At 47.2% G+C, this 16,748-nt stretch overlaps 1 protein-coding gene across 1 annotated transcript in view; it reads left to right on the top strand.

The window, feature by feature from the left end:
* The window catches only part of ARHGAP31 (Rho GTPase activating protein 31), a 59,344-nt gene extending 49,394 nt beyond the window's left edge, over window positions 1-9,950 (top strand). Inside the window, exons 9-12 of the mRNA XM_052794546.1 lie at window positions 1,803-1,862; window positions 2,527-3,153; window positions 3,454-3,767; window positions 4,660-9,950. Of these exons, the coding sequence (XP_052650506.1) occupies window positions 1,803-1,862; window positions 2,527-3,153; window positions 3,454-3,767; window positions 4,660-7,131 (3,473 nt within the window). The 3' untranslated portion in view covers window positions 7,132-9,950. The remainder of the gene's footprint in view (window positions 1-1,802; window positions 1,863-2,526; window positions 3,154-3,453; window positions 3,768-4,659) is intronic.
* The last annotated feature ends 6,798 nt before the right edge of the window (window positions 9,951-16,748 follow it).

The following is a 16,748-nucleotide window of genomic DNA, read 5'->3' as shown; positions in this document are numbered from 1 at the left end:
CCAATTCCCAGTGTTCAGAAATGATGACTCAAGTTCTAAAAATCATGAAGTTGACTTAAAAGTAATCACAATTTTTAAAAGAAAGCATAATCTTTTTTACCTGAGTTCATAAAGAAGTGTTTTGGGTTTATATGTTTTAGATTTTTTAGTATCTCCAAGTCAAGAAATTTACTTTTTAAAAAGAAGATGAAGGTGGAATTTTTTAAAAACAATCTCATGACTCCAGGAGCTGGTGTTTGGAGGCGCACCACTGAACATCGCAAGACTTAAAACAAAATAGTTAATGTTGGCAACATTACTTGCCACCACATATAAGAGAGGCTGTATTTGGATCAGAAGTGAGTGTGAAGCCAAATGCTGGATCCAGCTCTTCTTGGACCCCTGCCTTCCCCCATGTTTTGGATGTACAGATGGCCTCACACAGGGTGCCCATGGCAGACCTCAAAATAGCTCTCCATCCTATTTTGATCATGGGATCACCTTCTCAGTTTGATAAGGAATACTCTGTCCCAAAATAGTGCTAACCCAAGGATGCCCAGGAATGACTGGAGCCCGGTAGTCGTGGGGGCTGAGCCTTGTTCCAAACACAGTACTGAGTGACAGGAGCCTGTACATTTTCGCTGGCAGGACACACAAAAGCACAACCGTGCGCAGAGATTTAGGCACCGAAGTAGTGCTTTTGAGAAGCAGTGCTTTAGCACTGCCATGTTGTATTTTTGTGTGCTCTCTGCTTACAGCCTAATGTGAGGAAACAGATGAACTTGCTGTTGAAACTCAGCACATGCTTTAACACAGTTTGTGTCCATGCACACAAGTCTGCAAGTCACATAAAACGCGAGCTCCACAGCTTGAATTCTGTTCCTCCGCGAAAGCGGAGCCAGTGCTCAAGACATCATACCATATGAACGTAAAAGGTAGCCAGGACTCCATATAAATGCAAAAAGTAGGTGGAGTTTCTCCTATGCTCATGTGAAAGTCAGTCCCAGAAGCCTTAATTATATAAATAAATGAAGTCCAACAAGCCTGCTCACTTTATGCCTTACCTACTTTGTGCAACATTATAAACAGCAAACTTTGCTCCCAGACATTTTCCACAGCTCCACGGATCCTTTTTGGGCTGCCAGAGAATGACTTGTCTTCCTTGCCAGCTACATTCCCCCCATCTCTCCTTTTCAGAGCAGTAACAGCTACACGCTTCCAAAGTCTCTCAGGAACGGACCTGTAGAGTGTCTGGTGACAAATGGCAGCTTGTTTCTGGACAAGCAAGTCCAGCCAGGATGACCGGGAAAATAGGTTGCTTACTGCCCTCATAAATTTCCCGGAGTGCTTGCTGGAGGCAGGGTATGCTCATGCCAGCCAAAGAGCCTGGGAGTGCAACGTAAAAATAACCTAACATTTGCTATCAGGAATGAGAGGTGAGAAGGTATTTATGTCAGTTTAGCTAAAAAGTCCCCACAACCAATAGCCTGACTTGATCTGGGAGGGCAGTGGCGCATAACAGCTTTGGGGATGCTTAACTGCTTCACAGTGGAAATGGTGTTGACTGGCTGGGTTAAGTATAGCTCTCCACATGTCCAGCAGGTGCAAAGCTGTTGTTAGCGCTAGCAGATCCCCGGCTGTGTGGACAAGTGTTGTGGGTAATAAGCAGCGTGGTGTGGATACAGAGGGGGAATGCTTAGAAATGGAAAATAACTTTGATGTCTGCCTGGCATGCCTGTCTATATGTAGCCTTTGGTCTTTATGGGCTGAAACCTGCAAAGCCACAGGATCTGAAGCCTGCTTCTAAAACTCATTTTCCACAGAAAAAGCAACTATTCGGCCCGCGAAGAGCATGGACTCCCTGTGTTCCCTGCCAGTGGAAGGTGAGACATCAATAGCCTGTACTGTAAGGGTGAAGGATTGCACCTCTGCATTCTCAGCTTTCCCCCGTGCTTGCACGGATGCAGTGGTCTGTTTCTTTGTTTATCTCACCATGTTCTGTATCTTTGTATGCTTATGCCATGGCTGCTGACGTGCCCCTGTCTTTGTGTGCATGCATTTTTAACCCTTTTCTGTGTCTTTTATGTTGGCGTATGCACCTCAGAGTTACCGCTGTGCCTAACTGCATCTTTATTAGCAGTGGGATTGCTTCGATTTCATTCTTGGTTATTCCGGGCACAAAATTCCCATTCATAAGTGAAAAGTGCTTGCAATAAGCTGACAAAGCCTGGAGCTGTGATCTTTGTGGGCAATGCACACTAGCCCTAGACTTGGCTGCATCTGATTGACAGGCACGTCTAATAAAAGTCTTAGGTGATTTCCACTGGAGAGCATCCTGTCCAGCCCTGCCTGCCCAGTTTGAAGGAGGCCCCAGGGCTGGAGCCTGGAAGGTCTTCAGAGCGTGCTTGTCCCATCTCTCTGTGGAAATGTGGGTGTTCACCAGGACAGGACTCATCCCTGGAGGGATTGAGGAGGGCTCCTCTCAGAGGAGGGTTGTTTGCTAGTGCTTTGCTTCCCACTGACTTCCTCCTATCTTCCCATCTCTAGGGGAGGATGAAAAGAGCAGATTCAAACGGACGGTGACTACTGGAGGGTTTTTTGTTCCGGTGATGAAGATACGGACAGGAGGCACAGGCAGCTCCTATGACCTCAGCAAGGAGAATGAGTGGGAGCGGGAAGGATCTGCCATGGGGGCCAAAGGAAGCTCAGAGCTGAGTGGGGAGAAAGGTCCTCCCCGGACACCGCAGGCAAAGTCACCCCCTGAGCAGCTGAAGGTCTTCCGGGCAGCAGAAGATGCCGAAAACGAGCAGACTTCCCCCAAAGGCGGCCGCATGTTCTACACCTCCGAAACAGCCTCCAAGTCAGGCTTCCCAAGCAGCCTCTTTCCCTTGGAGGCCTCCCCTCGTCACCAGAGGAAAGCCCTGAACATCTCAGAGCCTTTCGCCGTCTCGGTCCCCCTGCGGGTATCTGCAGTCATCAGCACCAACAGCACTCCCTGCCGTGTGCCCACCAAGGAGAAGCTTTCCCTCTCCAGCCTAGAGGAGCTGTCTTCTCTGGTGGCCGAGAGCACGAGCCCCTCTGCCTTGGAAGTGGGGACCCACACGAGGACAGAGCAGGCGCCGGAGCGAAAGGAGAAACAGCCGGCGCCTGCCCTGCCAGCGGCAGCATCCAGAGGTAAAAGTGTGTTAAGGAGGGGGATGTGGAGATGCCCTGCAGCTTGGTGGTGTGGAGGTTGCTCCAGCTTGCTCCTGTGGCCCGAAAGAGACCAAGCTGTAGCAGGGTGGGTGTTGATGGCAGCAGGTCAGGTTGGTGCTCGTGGCAGTAGTGAGACTGAGGAGTGGGTGGCCTCCCAGCAACGTCCTGTTGTGCCCGGAGGGAGCTCTGTAGCTTTGTTGGTTGGCATTGGGTTGAAACAGCAGGGCACATGTTTTCAGTCACAAGTAGTTACACCATTCATTTGTCTTTCTGATCCAGGCTCTCACCCTGAGGAGCTGGTGGCAGCCAGGAAACCCGAGTCCTTAGAAACTCCACAGCCAGCAGCAGAAAATCAGGAGGCATTATGTGGGCAAAGCAGCTGCACAAGCGACACCAGCAGCCCCCGGCAGTCCTCGGAGCAGAGTCCCACCTTGGAACAAACACCAGCCTCAGAGGTTCATATGGGGCCACTCCCTGCAGACAAGGCAGAGCAAGGACAGCTCAAGACAAAAGATGTCTCCTCAGAAGGCAGCTGTGGCCAGCAGAAGATCGAGACGGCTAAGACAGAAGAAGGGTCGTGCTTAAGAGATGTGGTAAGGAAGAAGGCATAAGAAAAAAGACGGGGGACAATGTCATGGTGGTAACTGGGAGGTTGTTTAAAGTTTCATTGTGTGTCCATAGTCATGAAAACTCAGTCTATGACCCAGGCTAAGCAGGGTCAAGAATTGACCATGTACTGATTTCACTTCTGTCCACATCGCCATGTGGTGATTTACCTTTACACAACTACCTACTGTCCCCTTTTGGTCTTCTTTTCCTGTAACTATACGACTGCAGTCAGTACAATCTGTCTGCTCTGAGACTTTCCAGATGTGAGACTGTCCAGATGTCTGAGCATTTTGACCCATGGTCTCTGAATTCCCCTTCTATTTTTGCTGTGCCCTTTGTCTTGGACAGCCTGAACAGTCCTTTTTTCTTCCATTCTCTACACACTATTTTTTTTTTATTATTATTTTTGCCTCCTCTGTATCTCTAGCAGAGCTTTTTCACCAAGCGTCTTACAGCGATACTCATCTCTGGGCAGCTATTTAAAGATCTGTTGGCATAGCTCCTTGAATAGATTATTCATTCCAGTTCGTGTGCAATTTGGGAATGCAGATTCTCTGGCAAGGCCAAGCGAGCCTGAATGGGAAGGGCTGGGAAACGGGCTGAGACATTCCAGCTACTCATTCACCTCACTCTTTCAGTACATCTGTCCAGGCCTCATTTTGGCTGCACCTCAGATCTTCTCCTCCATGAACTCACTTGTTTATAGACGTATTTCCTTCCCCGAACTGGTAGCAGTATGCATGTCTGTGTTTCTGTACCCATGAGTGTGCTCGTTCAGAAGCCTGTCTATTCTAAGAGGGCTGTCTGAGGAAAACGAAGGGGTGTTTACTGGTGAGTTGTGAGCTGCCAGGTCATGGTGTTTTTTTTGTTTTTCAGGCTGAGGAAGACCCTGCAAATGCCCTTCTAGAACCATTGTGGCCAGAGATACAGCAGGAACTGAAAATTATCGAACCTGAAGAGGAGCTGTTGCTCTTGCCAGCAGCTGTCCCCAAGACGGGCCTAATTTCTGAATCCTCTTCTTCAGTACAAACAGATAGTTCTTCCTCTGGCCCAGGACAGAGCCCAACACTGTCTGAGCAGAAATCTGCAAGCCGAACACCACAGATAACAACTCAGGTGCCTTTACTTGGTACCAGCGGCATGGAACGACAAGACAGCCTCCACAACTGCCAGCCTGATGTAGTTGCACAGCAGAGCTGTGCTTCAGCCCTACCCAAACTGGGTACTACTCCGACTGGCACAGCCGCTCCAAAGAACCACCACCCAGTGATGGACAGCAGGAGTGAATGTCTCACTCCTCCCCTGGACTGGAAGCTTCATAGTCAATCAGAATTTAATGAGATTGCCCCGAGTGATGATTTTTCTTGTTCCAAAGGAGCATGTCCGGAGTCAGGGAGAGAAAAAGATAGCACTTGCCAGCTGCAGAGGGTAAAGGATGGTCTCACCAGAGTTCAGACTCAGAGGGAGAAGCCTGAGATAATGATTGCTGATGAAAGGGACACATTCTCCTCCAAGGCGCTGAGTGGAGCTGGAATCCAGGAGCTGAAGGAGGGCAATGCTGTTAGCAGAACCCATGATGCTGGTGAACAGGATGATGAGGATACCTGGACAGATAATGTGCAGAGCTTAGAACTTGTGGAGCCATGGGAGGATCACCAGTGGGTTACGAGCCCACTCCATTCCCCCACCTTTAAGGATATTCAGGAGAAGGTGATACAGGAGTTCCAGCCACAGAGTCAGAGAGCAGAGACAGGCCTTTCTCTTAGACCACGATTCAGTCGCAGCCTCTCCCTGGACAGTAAAGACACAGTGATGAGTCTGTGGACTATCCCATTCTCTTTCATAGATGCCACTGACCAGCAGCAACAGTGCAGTGACATTCTGCCAGTGACTTGTGAGCTGCCCAAAACACAAGCCATCTCCCCCCCTAGTCTGGGCAAAGCTAAGCGAGATGAAAACGTCACCAGTCCTCCAGAAGAACCTTCAAAACCTGAGGAGCTGAGGTATCCCCTCAGCAAGGAGGAAGCACCAGCTGAGAAAGAAGGACCCTCCAGAATCCCTCTTTCAGAGCCAGAGGAAAAGAAAGTGGATGTGAGCAAAGAAAACCCTTGGAGCTCAAAGGTTGAGCTGTCTTTACCATACCAAAATAGCCCAGGCAGTTCTTCACAGGCGAAGAACACAAAGGAGGAGTTACCCATGTCTCAGGACATTGCCCTGGGGGGAGGAGAGACTGTTACCAAAGCACTCTGCTCTGCCACGGAGTCACAGCTGAGTAATAAAGGTGAAGAAACACCTCGCAAAGCGAAGACTAGGCCATCGTCCCTCAACTTGGAGTCACTCCTTCCAGCCCCAGATTTCTTCACATTCGAGAGCCTGTCCATGCCGTCTGCCCCTGGGAACCTCCTGTGTGGGCAGAAGGAAGTAAAAAGCAGTGATTCTGTCCCATCCCTGCCGACTGCTTGCCCTGCTGCCAATAAAGGCGTTCCCTGGGGGTCTCATTTCAATGCCCACGTGGATCTAGACTTGGATTACCTGGCAGTGGCCCATGCCACCACTGGCCGTCGTAACTCTGCCCCTGTCAGTGTGTCGGCAGTCAGGACCTCCTTCATGATTAAGATGTGCCAGGCTAGAGCGGTGCCTGTGATACCACCCAAGATTCAGTACACCCAGATCCCCCAGCCCCTGCAGGCTCAGAACATGGCTCTGCCGGCCGAGAAGAAGGAAGCAGAAGCCAAGCAGGCCATCAGGCAGACTCAACGGGTGGCATGGAGCCACCTGGAGGCCCCCAAGAGCCCACTGACAGAGAAGAAAGCCAAAGCAGAGAAAGAAAACAGTGACCCAGCTCAAAAGGACTCAGCCTGTCCTTGGCACGGCAGCCTCGGCTCTCCGCTGGAGCCATCTCAGTCCAGTCATTACCCCAATCTGGATGCCCCCGTTCTGCGCCGAAAGCGCACCTCTGAGGGGGAGACAGCTGGAGATAACCCACAGTCCTCAAAGATGGAGAGGCCGTCAGGGTTCTCCAAGCCTTCCTATAGATCTAGGCCCGGGAGGCCCCAGAGTCTGATCCTCTTCAGTCCCCCTTTCCCCATTATGGACCACCCCTCCTCTTCAGCAGACTCCAGGGTGTTGTTATCGCCCATAAGGAGCCCCACTCAGACCACCTCTTCGAGCCCCATTTGTGGTGAACTGTCTGAGACTTCGCGGACAACGCCTGAGGGGGTGACGCTGCGGAACAAAATGACCATCCCCAAGAATGGCCAGAGACTGGAGACCTCTACCAGCTGCTTTTACCAGCCCCAGAGGCGCTCTGTGATTCTGGATGGACGAAGTGGGAGGCAGATCGAATAGCAACTGCTTCTCTTACTCCTTTTCCATGGTGGATGGGATGGGAGTGTCCAAGACCAACTCTGTTGCCATTTTGCTGTTGTTATAACTATTTTGTGCAAGATGGACCCAAATCCTTTATGGTTTCCTGCAAAGCATTTTGCTATGGAGGGTCATAGTCTTTTTGTCTTGCTTTTCCTTCCCTTTCTCACCCCTGCCTAGTCCCTCACTGTCTGCTTTTTTATGTAAGCCAGTCCCAGGGAACTTGCATTTCCTCATACTTATTGTCTAACAAGCTCTGTGAAAGTCTCATCCTCCCTATGGAAAAATAAATCTTGGTATAATGAGAAAATAGGGCTGGGAGGAAACACTGTTCCAAAGCACTGCAGCCCAGGGTGCAGGGACACAACATCTGCTGAGGAGGTAAGTCCAGATGTTTGGGACCTCCTTCCATTGTTTCCTAGCCACCAGTGAAGGACCATGCCTATCCATCCCTGTTGTCTGATTTAGACAGTGTAAATAAACAGTGCAGGAGGCTGGGGATAGCTGAAGAGGAAGGTGAAGCTGGCATGAGCAAGTCACACAGGGTGTGAGACACCCAAGCATGTTCCAGTGACAAACACACAACCTTGAAGGAGCTGCCTCCAGCTGTGTCCTTGCATCAAAGATGTGTTCTTCCCGGCACGGGCAAGGGCTGGAATGAAAGTAGCTGGACAGGAAACGCCTAGTTGTTCTTTTAATCTTCCAAGTGCTGCTCATGAGTTTTGCTGTGCTCAGCCACACCTTCCTTGGGCAGACAAGATCCATCTTTAGCGTGCAGCTGGCTGTCCAGCGGTAGAGACTTCTCAGGCTGGTATCGGTGAAAGCAAAGATATGGTCGTAACAAAGGCCAGTATCGGCTATTTTCATCGTTGCTTAAAGCCAGATGACACCTCTGCAACTATCTCCAGCTGTGCCCCACACTGCCAACAGCAGCGAAAAGCAAGAGGATCTTCTGATCTGCATGTCCTTGGGCTATTGCCCTCTTGCACCCTGACTGACATATCCTTGACCCTTGGTCTTTCATTGCCACTGTGTGGCATGTCCCCAGGTGCTTCTTCTTCCTTTAAACTTCCTCTCCTTGTGATCTTACACTGTTTCTTTGAGAGCATGGCTGGTTGTCACCTTCCTGGCCCTCAGTGCTTTCAGACTGATTGAGAGTATGGTAAAGAGGATGATTTGTGGGACTGCAGAACAGATCATGAACAATATCCTGAGAGGGGGATTTGAAGTGAATTAAACTCTCTCCTGAAGGGCCGTTATTGTTACAGGCAAATACACGTTCATATAAGCAACAGCTGCTGTGGGAATAGAATTAAAGCTTCCTTCATAAAGCCTCTAACTCTACATTCACCGCAGGCTCATCTATTGCCTGGTATGTGACCGTGGGTGATTGCAAAGTCAGGTACAGCCCGTGCTGTCTCTGCAATTTAAGTGTCACTAGTGACTATGGAGGAGACTGGAACACAGGTGTTGCTGCCAGCACTGAGATTGTCCCTGTAATGGTGCTTGCAGGGGCCATCATTCATGGAGATGTCTGAGTTTGTAGGCCCTCGGATGGGTATTATGGGCTAGAGTTTGAGCAGTAACTGAGCATCTGGTGGAAAGTGCATAGCCACCACAATGAGTGTCAGTCAGAATTTCCCAATGGATGTATGTTTAGGGTTTTTTTCTGAAGTGCTGGCATTTTCAAATGGCTAGCAAACTCAATCCATGAGCTCCTGGTCTGTACTGAATGTGTCACTTAATTAGTGTCATTGCGGCTGGAGGGCCCAGAGCCTGTACGGTGCTTTCTCTGCACATTTTGATTGCTACAGGGGAGAGATGCCAGAGTACTTTTGAGAAGTTCTGGGTCCACAAATGCAAGGAATATATCTTCTCCTGCCATATCCAAAGGGAGCATGAAAAAACAAGAGGGCTTTTCCCTGCCACCAGTTGCAATCTTTGAGCCTCCCCACTGTACTCCTCATTTGCGCGTAATGTCATATAAGAGGGAACAGAGCAGAGAACTAAGTCAGTGCTGTCAGTTTTGTTGAGGGAGAATATTAAGCCAGACGAGAGCCTGGAGTTCTTGTTCGGGGCCATGTTCTCTCACAGATGTCAGCCTATGCTTTACCTGGGCAAACCGTGGACGGCAGGTCCAGAACATTCAGCTTCATGACAATTGTATTCTCCTCCTCCCAGACCATGAGATGCCTGTGCAGCCTCCCATTAAAACTAGGGGATTGCCAGTCCTCCATGCTCCTCAGAGTTAGCACAGCTCTGTGCTGCATTTACATGGCACCCAAATGCCTTTTTTTGCTGCCTCATGGGAAAGCTTTTCACCACCACGGCTAGGTTAATGGCAAATGACTTGGGAAGGTGCAATACGAGGTATTGTGGTAAGGCTTTGGAGAAGGTAAAAGTTGTGGAAATGATGCCCAGGTTTTTTTGGCATCAACAAAATAGTTTACTTTGGACAGGGATTTATATTCTCGCAGTTCCTAGAAGTTTTGACTGCCAAGGCATCTGGAACGGAGCCAGTGAAGCTCACGAAGTAATGTATCAAAAGAAGAAGAAAATGTGATGAAACCTTGGCACCTTAAAACCATTCTTTTTTTTTTTCTTTTTTTCCCCCTCCTTATTCTCATATAAGCTGATCTATGAACAAGAAATGAGGTCTGGCAATTTGTATATAATACACTGTCTCAACTCTTAACAGCGTTCCAGTAAGTAATAGCGCTTTTGGCATAAGTGGTGAAACTCCTGCAAGAGAAAATTATTAGAAATCTTTACTTAATATTAAAGATCAGCCTCAACTAAAATCTGTATCCAGACTATACTTTTTAAGAGTGTTTCGGAATTTGAACTCAGATCCAGGTCTTGGATTTTAATTAAGCAGAGGTTCTGTAACGGCATCTCTATTTTGTAGCTCGATCCCATCTCTATCTACATTTTAATCTCCAGCCTTCAGCTGAAGTATCAAACTTTTAAGAGCCTAGCCGAGTGGGATTAATGCAGGCACATCACTATAGCTCTATGGTCACAAGTGGGCTTGTATCAAGAGCACTGAGATAAAGCCCCAGATCCTGCAGAGCTGAGAGTACTTGCTTAGTTGCAAGGTGCACCACTGCACAGGTGTCACCATTCTCAACTCCTGACTCAGACTTCTGCAGAGTTTTTAGTGCTTGATGATGGATCCGTGTTGATACTGATAGTTGCAGTCAGCTTCAAGGACCAGAGCTTGACAGTTGGACAGAGGCAGAAGACAGAAACCATCTCCCATCAAATAGTGCTGACTGTGTGGTTGGAACTTCCTGAGATCCAAATTTACTAAGCCATTCCTGAGGTCAGCTTCAGGGTCAGACCAGATGTCATCTTTGCTTCAGAGCCCCTAAGTCATCCTCTGCCACCGCGCAGTAGCATATTGAACCTGAGACTGGAAGCTCTTCTGAAGTTCAGGGTTTTGCAGTGGTACATTGCGGGTACCAAACTCCTGCCTTCCAGCACAACCCCGCAACACTAGAGACTTTAAGAAAGGATTTTGGGGTTTTTGCTTGTTTTGGGGTTTGGGTTTTGTTTTTTTTTTTTCTGTGAAGCATTATGGAGAAGGATAGATCAAATTGATGGGAGATGGGTCTGGCCCAGAATTTGAAGTTTTGTGTATAGGACAGATAACTCGGTTGTTCTTGGCACTATGGAAAGGACCTTCCTAAATAGACCGTCACATCATTTGCAGCTCTGCGAGGGTCATTTCAGGGACCCCGCAGTACATTTTAATTCTCCTGAGACTGTGAAGAGTATAAAGGCCATTCCCAAGTTTGCAGATGGCCCCAGTCTCAGTCATGATACGGTATCACCAGCATGTGCTGCTTGTGGTCCTTGACCGATGGGAGACAAGCGACTCGAGTTCACTTATCCTTCCCATGTAGTCAGGGGGTTTGTGCGGCTTCTGTTAAGTGTACTTTCTGTTAAGTTAACTTTCTGTTAAGTGAAATGCCTGGGCTGGCAAAGATGGGAATCCTCTGATGGAAAGGAAGGACATGGATAATGTTAGCTTATGTGGGAGCTGCCTTATTGGTGGGAGAGTAAACAGAAACGAGGATTGTATTTTACCTTATAAATTCCTCTGGGCTGTCCATCCCATGCTATCACTTCAGAAAGACTGGAGCACTTCTTTTTTCACCTTTAGAGCTTCAGAGGAACTTAGGTCTGTACTAGAGAGCATTCATAAAGCCCTGCAACATTTTCCCTCATCCAGAGTTCAAATGGTGCAATCAAAGTCTTTTTTCTTTCTTTATGAATTCTGAAATGCCTGTAGTGGTGAATATTGTGTTAAATTTTTATATATATATATAAAAGATCATTCTATATAAATATATTAAAAAGGAAATGTAATTAAAATGAAGGAATTGCCTAAATAGAATCCTGCACATCTGTGAAACTTGGGCTGATGCACGGAACTGTTTTCTGCTGCAACGTTTGTAGCACCAAGGATGTAAGATCAACTGGCTTTTTGCCCACAGAGGAGAAGCTAATAAGTTCTGGCTAATCTGTGGTGGGCAGAAGGCCTGAATCTGCCTTCCTGAGCTGGATCATGTCCTGGGAGAGGAGGGATGAGATCAGGGGAGACCAGACAGCAAGGATTGATTTAGCTTCCCACCACAAGCTTCTCCCCAGTCCTTGAAAATGCAAACAATCTACTGGAGCATATATTACCTTTCAGGCACGCCCAGGTTTCCAGTTGTCCCTTCTGCTTCTCTCCATCTCTAGGAAAAAAAAATATGTCTAGGGGTGGGGAGGAGCTGTAGCTGTTCCCAATTTGGTTTAGCTTTTGCTTGCTCCTAATCAGTGTAAAGGCTTGGTGATACCTAATTCTGCTCCAAGCAAGGAATGGAAAGCTTGCCACCGAGTTTCAACTGGAGGTGGAACAGGACTTTAACAGCCCTGGAAAGGAAGGATGGCAGGAGGCAAGTGCTTTCTGAGGGCTCCATGCAGCAGCCCAGACCTTAGATCTTGTTCTTGCAGGCACTGGTCCCCTTTGACATACTATTTGCTGCCAGGTCAAGGGAAGGGCTGGAAGTCAGACACTGTGAAGAGGACTGTCCCCATCCCACTGGCCCTGGTTTGTGATTATTTCTCCTGCTAGCTCTGATGGATTGTATTTTTGTTAATTTTGCTCTCTGTGTGGACTTGCCTGCCTTTGCGCCTTATTGCTTTATAAAAAAACAAACCCAAACCAACAGCCACCAAAAAAAAGGTGTTTTGCCAGGTCTCAGCCATGAGATTAAACTGGAGTTTTTATAAAAACAGACCTGTGCCCTAGTGATGTTTTGAAACATTTTCTTTTTCCTGGATTTGGTTTATGAATGCAGTGTAAGTGCATTTGCCTTCCTCTGACATGCGAGTTTTGAGCCTTTCTTTTGTTGTGTGAGTGGCCAGGGCACTAAGCTGTGTTTGTCTAGGTTTTGATTATGGGGATAAAGGTTAGGGCCTGATCACACACTTTTCTGATTAGAGGTTATGAGGGCTGCAGCTGCTCTGCAGCTCTGAAAATGAAGTGAGGGCTTGGACACTTCTATAGAATTACCATTATCTGAAATGCTTTAAAATTTCCAAGAGTAAAGTTCATCTTTTTTCTTACCATTTTTAGTTCTCCCAGGCTGAAATTTCGGTGATACACAGCCATGTCCTCCCATTTAGCACATCTCCTGCAGAATTCTGCCTTGCCTGTGATAATGCAGAGCAACGCAGAACAGAGTACAGAAATACTCTGGGATCCCAATGCTTGCAGAGGGGAAGCCAAGCTGGATCCAGAGAAGTTATTATGAAGCCTTTGGTACATTGTGTATGCACTTCTGTTGATTTGTAAAGGACAAGCAAGAACTTAAAAAAATTATGAATTAAGTTTCCTGGTGCTCTGGATTCTTGCAGTGCCCTCATTGAGCTAATCTCTGAGCCGTAGCATGGAAGTGAATATTATTAGTATCTGTCTGTTATTCTACCCTGGGGAAAAAAAAAAGAGAGGGGTTCTTGTGGTTGTAGCCTCAGTGGGCATACCTGCAGTTCAGCCTGCTCTTTGTTCTCCCTAAAACCCAGATGAATCATTAGGTTAAATGAAATACTTTTTTTTCCTACTCAGCAGCTGAATTCAGGGCTTGACTCCCTTTCCTACCTCCTTCATGACTTCAATTTCCCTTTAGGAAAATGCCTGCGTTGTGCTTCCTGCTTACCATGGCAACTGGCACACAAAGTGGGAGAGAAAACCGTGTCTGCTGACCTCTGTAATTGTTGTTAGCCATAGCCAATTATTCGTGCTGTACGAGAAACAGTATTTTTGTATTCTTTGTGCCACAGAATCTAGCAACGACTTGGCCATAAGACAAGAAGAGAATCTCAGACTGCCCCCCAGCATTCCCATGGTCATGAAAATCAAGCAAAAGTCACACTGCGGACCTAGTCATACTCCTCTCGGCACTGTGCCCTAAATCGGGGTGCTTAAACATATGGAAGTGCTTGAACACAATTTCAGCCAATTCCTTTTGCCTGCTTTCCCATCACTACGAGTTTGAAAGTCTGACTCAGGACAAACATCTGGGTAGGTTGTATTGGAAGCACCAGCTGTAACACCTTGGATACTTTCAGCTAAGCCAAAACCAGGATTAAGCAAGTTCTCAAACTGGCTGTTAATCAGGAAACAATCTAACCCCGTGCCAAAGAGCACTTGATACCAGTGTCTCATGCATCCTCCTTGCAACACAGGAGTCCAGCAGCTGTGGGACACAGGAGGTGTCTAGCTGGCATCCCACTGGATGGAACTAAAGGTCAACTGGCAGCAAAGGGAAGGCAGGCAGTGCATGGAAGGAAATTTAGTCCAGTGGGGCAGACTTAGGCCAAGCTGGCACAAGGCGTCAATAACAGCAAAAAGAACAGGGTCATAATGGCCAAGATGGAGAGAGGCAGTGAGATCTCTCAGTTCATTTTCCATCTAAGCAGGATAAACTTTTCAAAGAACATGTCTCACCACAAAGATAAAGGCTGAACAGGCTCAGGGTTAAGGATTAGAAATGAATGAGAGCTGTGAACCTCAGACCTGGCCAAGTCCTGATGCCCCCAAAAGTTAGCTAGAGCATGAGGGTTAAAACAAGAACATTTGGTTCACTCCATAATAAAAAAGGGTAGCTATTTCCTCATGTCTTATTTGCAAACTGCAGTGCAAGATGAACTACATTTTGCAAACCTAGAAAATTAATAGCAATTATGTGGTGCACTTTGGGTCCGGATATATCTTAAAACAGGACCTGTTTTCTCCCATAGCTACAGGGAGCACCTGTGTCTCTATCATTTAAATCCCTTATCTGAAAAGACCAGGAAATATTTGAATTCAGTGAGAGAAAATGACTTCAAAGAAAACTTAGTAGCTGCTTAAGAATGAACCACAAGGAACAGGAACATGGGAATGACCAGAGCTGGAGAAAGGAGAATGATGATTGTTAAACAGGGAAAGTTTCCAGATAGGTAAAACCTGAAAAGGAAAAAGAAAAAAAAAAAACAAAAAACCAGCCATGAGATAGAGTTGAATCAGTCTGAAAAATATCAGGTAACTACTTCTTTCCCTCCTGCTTCACAAGAGTCAGGAAGAAGTTTAGGTCAGAAAAAATAGGTGCTCACAAACTGCTTTACTCACCTTTATTTGTATTGTGAGATAATTTGCTTTAAACATCGAGGGTCAGACAGTGGAGGCAGAAGAGAGATGTAAAAAGACTAGGCTGGTTATTTTCAGGGATTATTTTGAAGTGGCTTGCCTTTACCTTCTCCAGCCTCTGTGCCAGCTACATACCCTGCTAAAGGTGAGTGTTGCCTCGGAAAAAATAGAGAGGGAAGGTTTTCAGTCCTGTATTCACTCAGTCAGTAACAGCCCTGAGTAGCCAGAGCAGCTCACTGCTCATCACTTAGCTCTCTTGCAGAGTTTATCTCAACTAGTGAGCGTGCAAGAACTGCAGATGACCTTGCCTACGCCGGAATTTCACCTCGCGTGCAAGCTAACATAGTCAGAAACGCCCTCACCTTTTTTTCCTGCTGAGGATAAACCCTCAGCAGTCATCCTCAACTCCTCATGCAGCAGGATGTCCTAAAGATAGATGCCTGAGATTACAGGGAGAGTTCTTGCAGGAGGTTCCCAGCATACCACACGTTGCAGAGGCTTTCCCCAGTTGCCAAAGAGGGCAGGGCTGCCAAGGAGTGGGAGAAGGAGGCTTCATTTATGAGCTAGTTTTAAGTCAGACTTGGTCCCGATGAACATTTGCTTGGCACAAGTCCCTGTCGTAAGGAATGCGAAACAGTAAGATGCCAGGGCAGTGAGCAGAATGGGGAATAAATCATCTGAGTCAGAGGATACCAAATGCCACCGACAGCCCGGTTGCTGGTTTTCACAATGAGGTGGGTAGCCAGATGCAAGCACGGCCCATAGTGGGCATTATATGGCACATATGAACCAGCAAGGGAAGGAGAAATAGGGCCCGTGCAAAGAGATCACATGCAGCAGCAGAAGCAGCGAGGGGAAAGGAGGAAGGGGTAGGAAAGCCTGTTGGAAAAATGGGGGCAAGGCACAAAACACACAAAGGCAGCCCCACGTTGCCCCATTGCCTGAAGGAACAGAGACCTTCAGTATTGCCAGCCACAAACATTCAACAGTGTGAAAAACATCAGGTTATGTTTGTGTGTGTATGGGAGGGGAGCAGCTGAGGATTTGGGATTCTTGTTGGCTTGGAGGCCATGCTGCTCTGTCAAGTATGAACAGAAGATGTTTCTCAGTGAGACTCTGATTTCTCAGAGCTGGGAATATTACAATAAATTAATAATCTAAAAATAGAGTTGGTAGCTCCGTGGGAGAATTGAAACATGCTTTTTTTGCCAGGAGAGAACTGTGAATATTCACACCTGCAGAGAATAAATACACAGAGCAAATCTGCAAACAAACCACACAGCTTCCACCTGGAGAATTTTTTTCTTCATCCTGCCTTAGTCCAGCAGTTTTCATGCACATATGCATATTGCCTGCTCTGAAGACCACATACATCCGTACCTTCAGACAGCAATCCAAACAGCTGAGAATGATCAGGATTTCTTTACGAGCCTCAGCCAACATGTAAACCAGTTCACCACCATTCCTATCATGGACTCCATCCCTTCCTCACCCTCCCCTGGCATCCCAGGTAGGGAACTTGCAGAGATTGGAATCAACCTTCAGAAGCTGAAAAACCAGAAAAAGCTGTGCAGGATTTTTCACGAGCCTGCTCAACATCATTCTGCCATCAGTCCAGTCTTTTTTTCCTCCTCAGTTCAGGCGGATAAAGCTGTGTTTTTCTGGTTGCATTGTGGCATGCTAGGCACTTCTGCACAGATCCACCATTGCCCAGGTCACTTGTTCATCACAGCTTTCATTTTTTTAAAACATAAGTCATAAAATGCAAAGTGAGGGAAAGGCTTAAGAAGCAGAAAGCAAATTTGAAGAACCCAAACTTAATCAGCTAAGCTGCCGTTTATGCAATAGGTCAATGGTATCACTTGCAACTGGATGGAGCAGTTGAATACTTCAATAGTCTATTCCGAGTAGTCTCGGT

Source organism: Harpia harpyja, chromosome 8, assembly GCF_026419915.1.
Source record: "Harpia harpyja isolate bHarHar1 chromosome 8, bHarHar1 primary haplotype, whole genome shotgun sequence".
NCBI classification, from domain to species: Eukaryota; Metazoa; Chordata; class Aves; order Accipitriformes; family Accipitridae; genus Harpia; species Harpia harpyja.
Note: the sequence above shows the minus strand (reverse complement) of the source record. Positions and strands in the feature narration are given on the sequence as shown.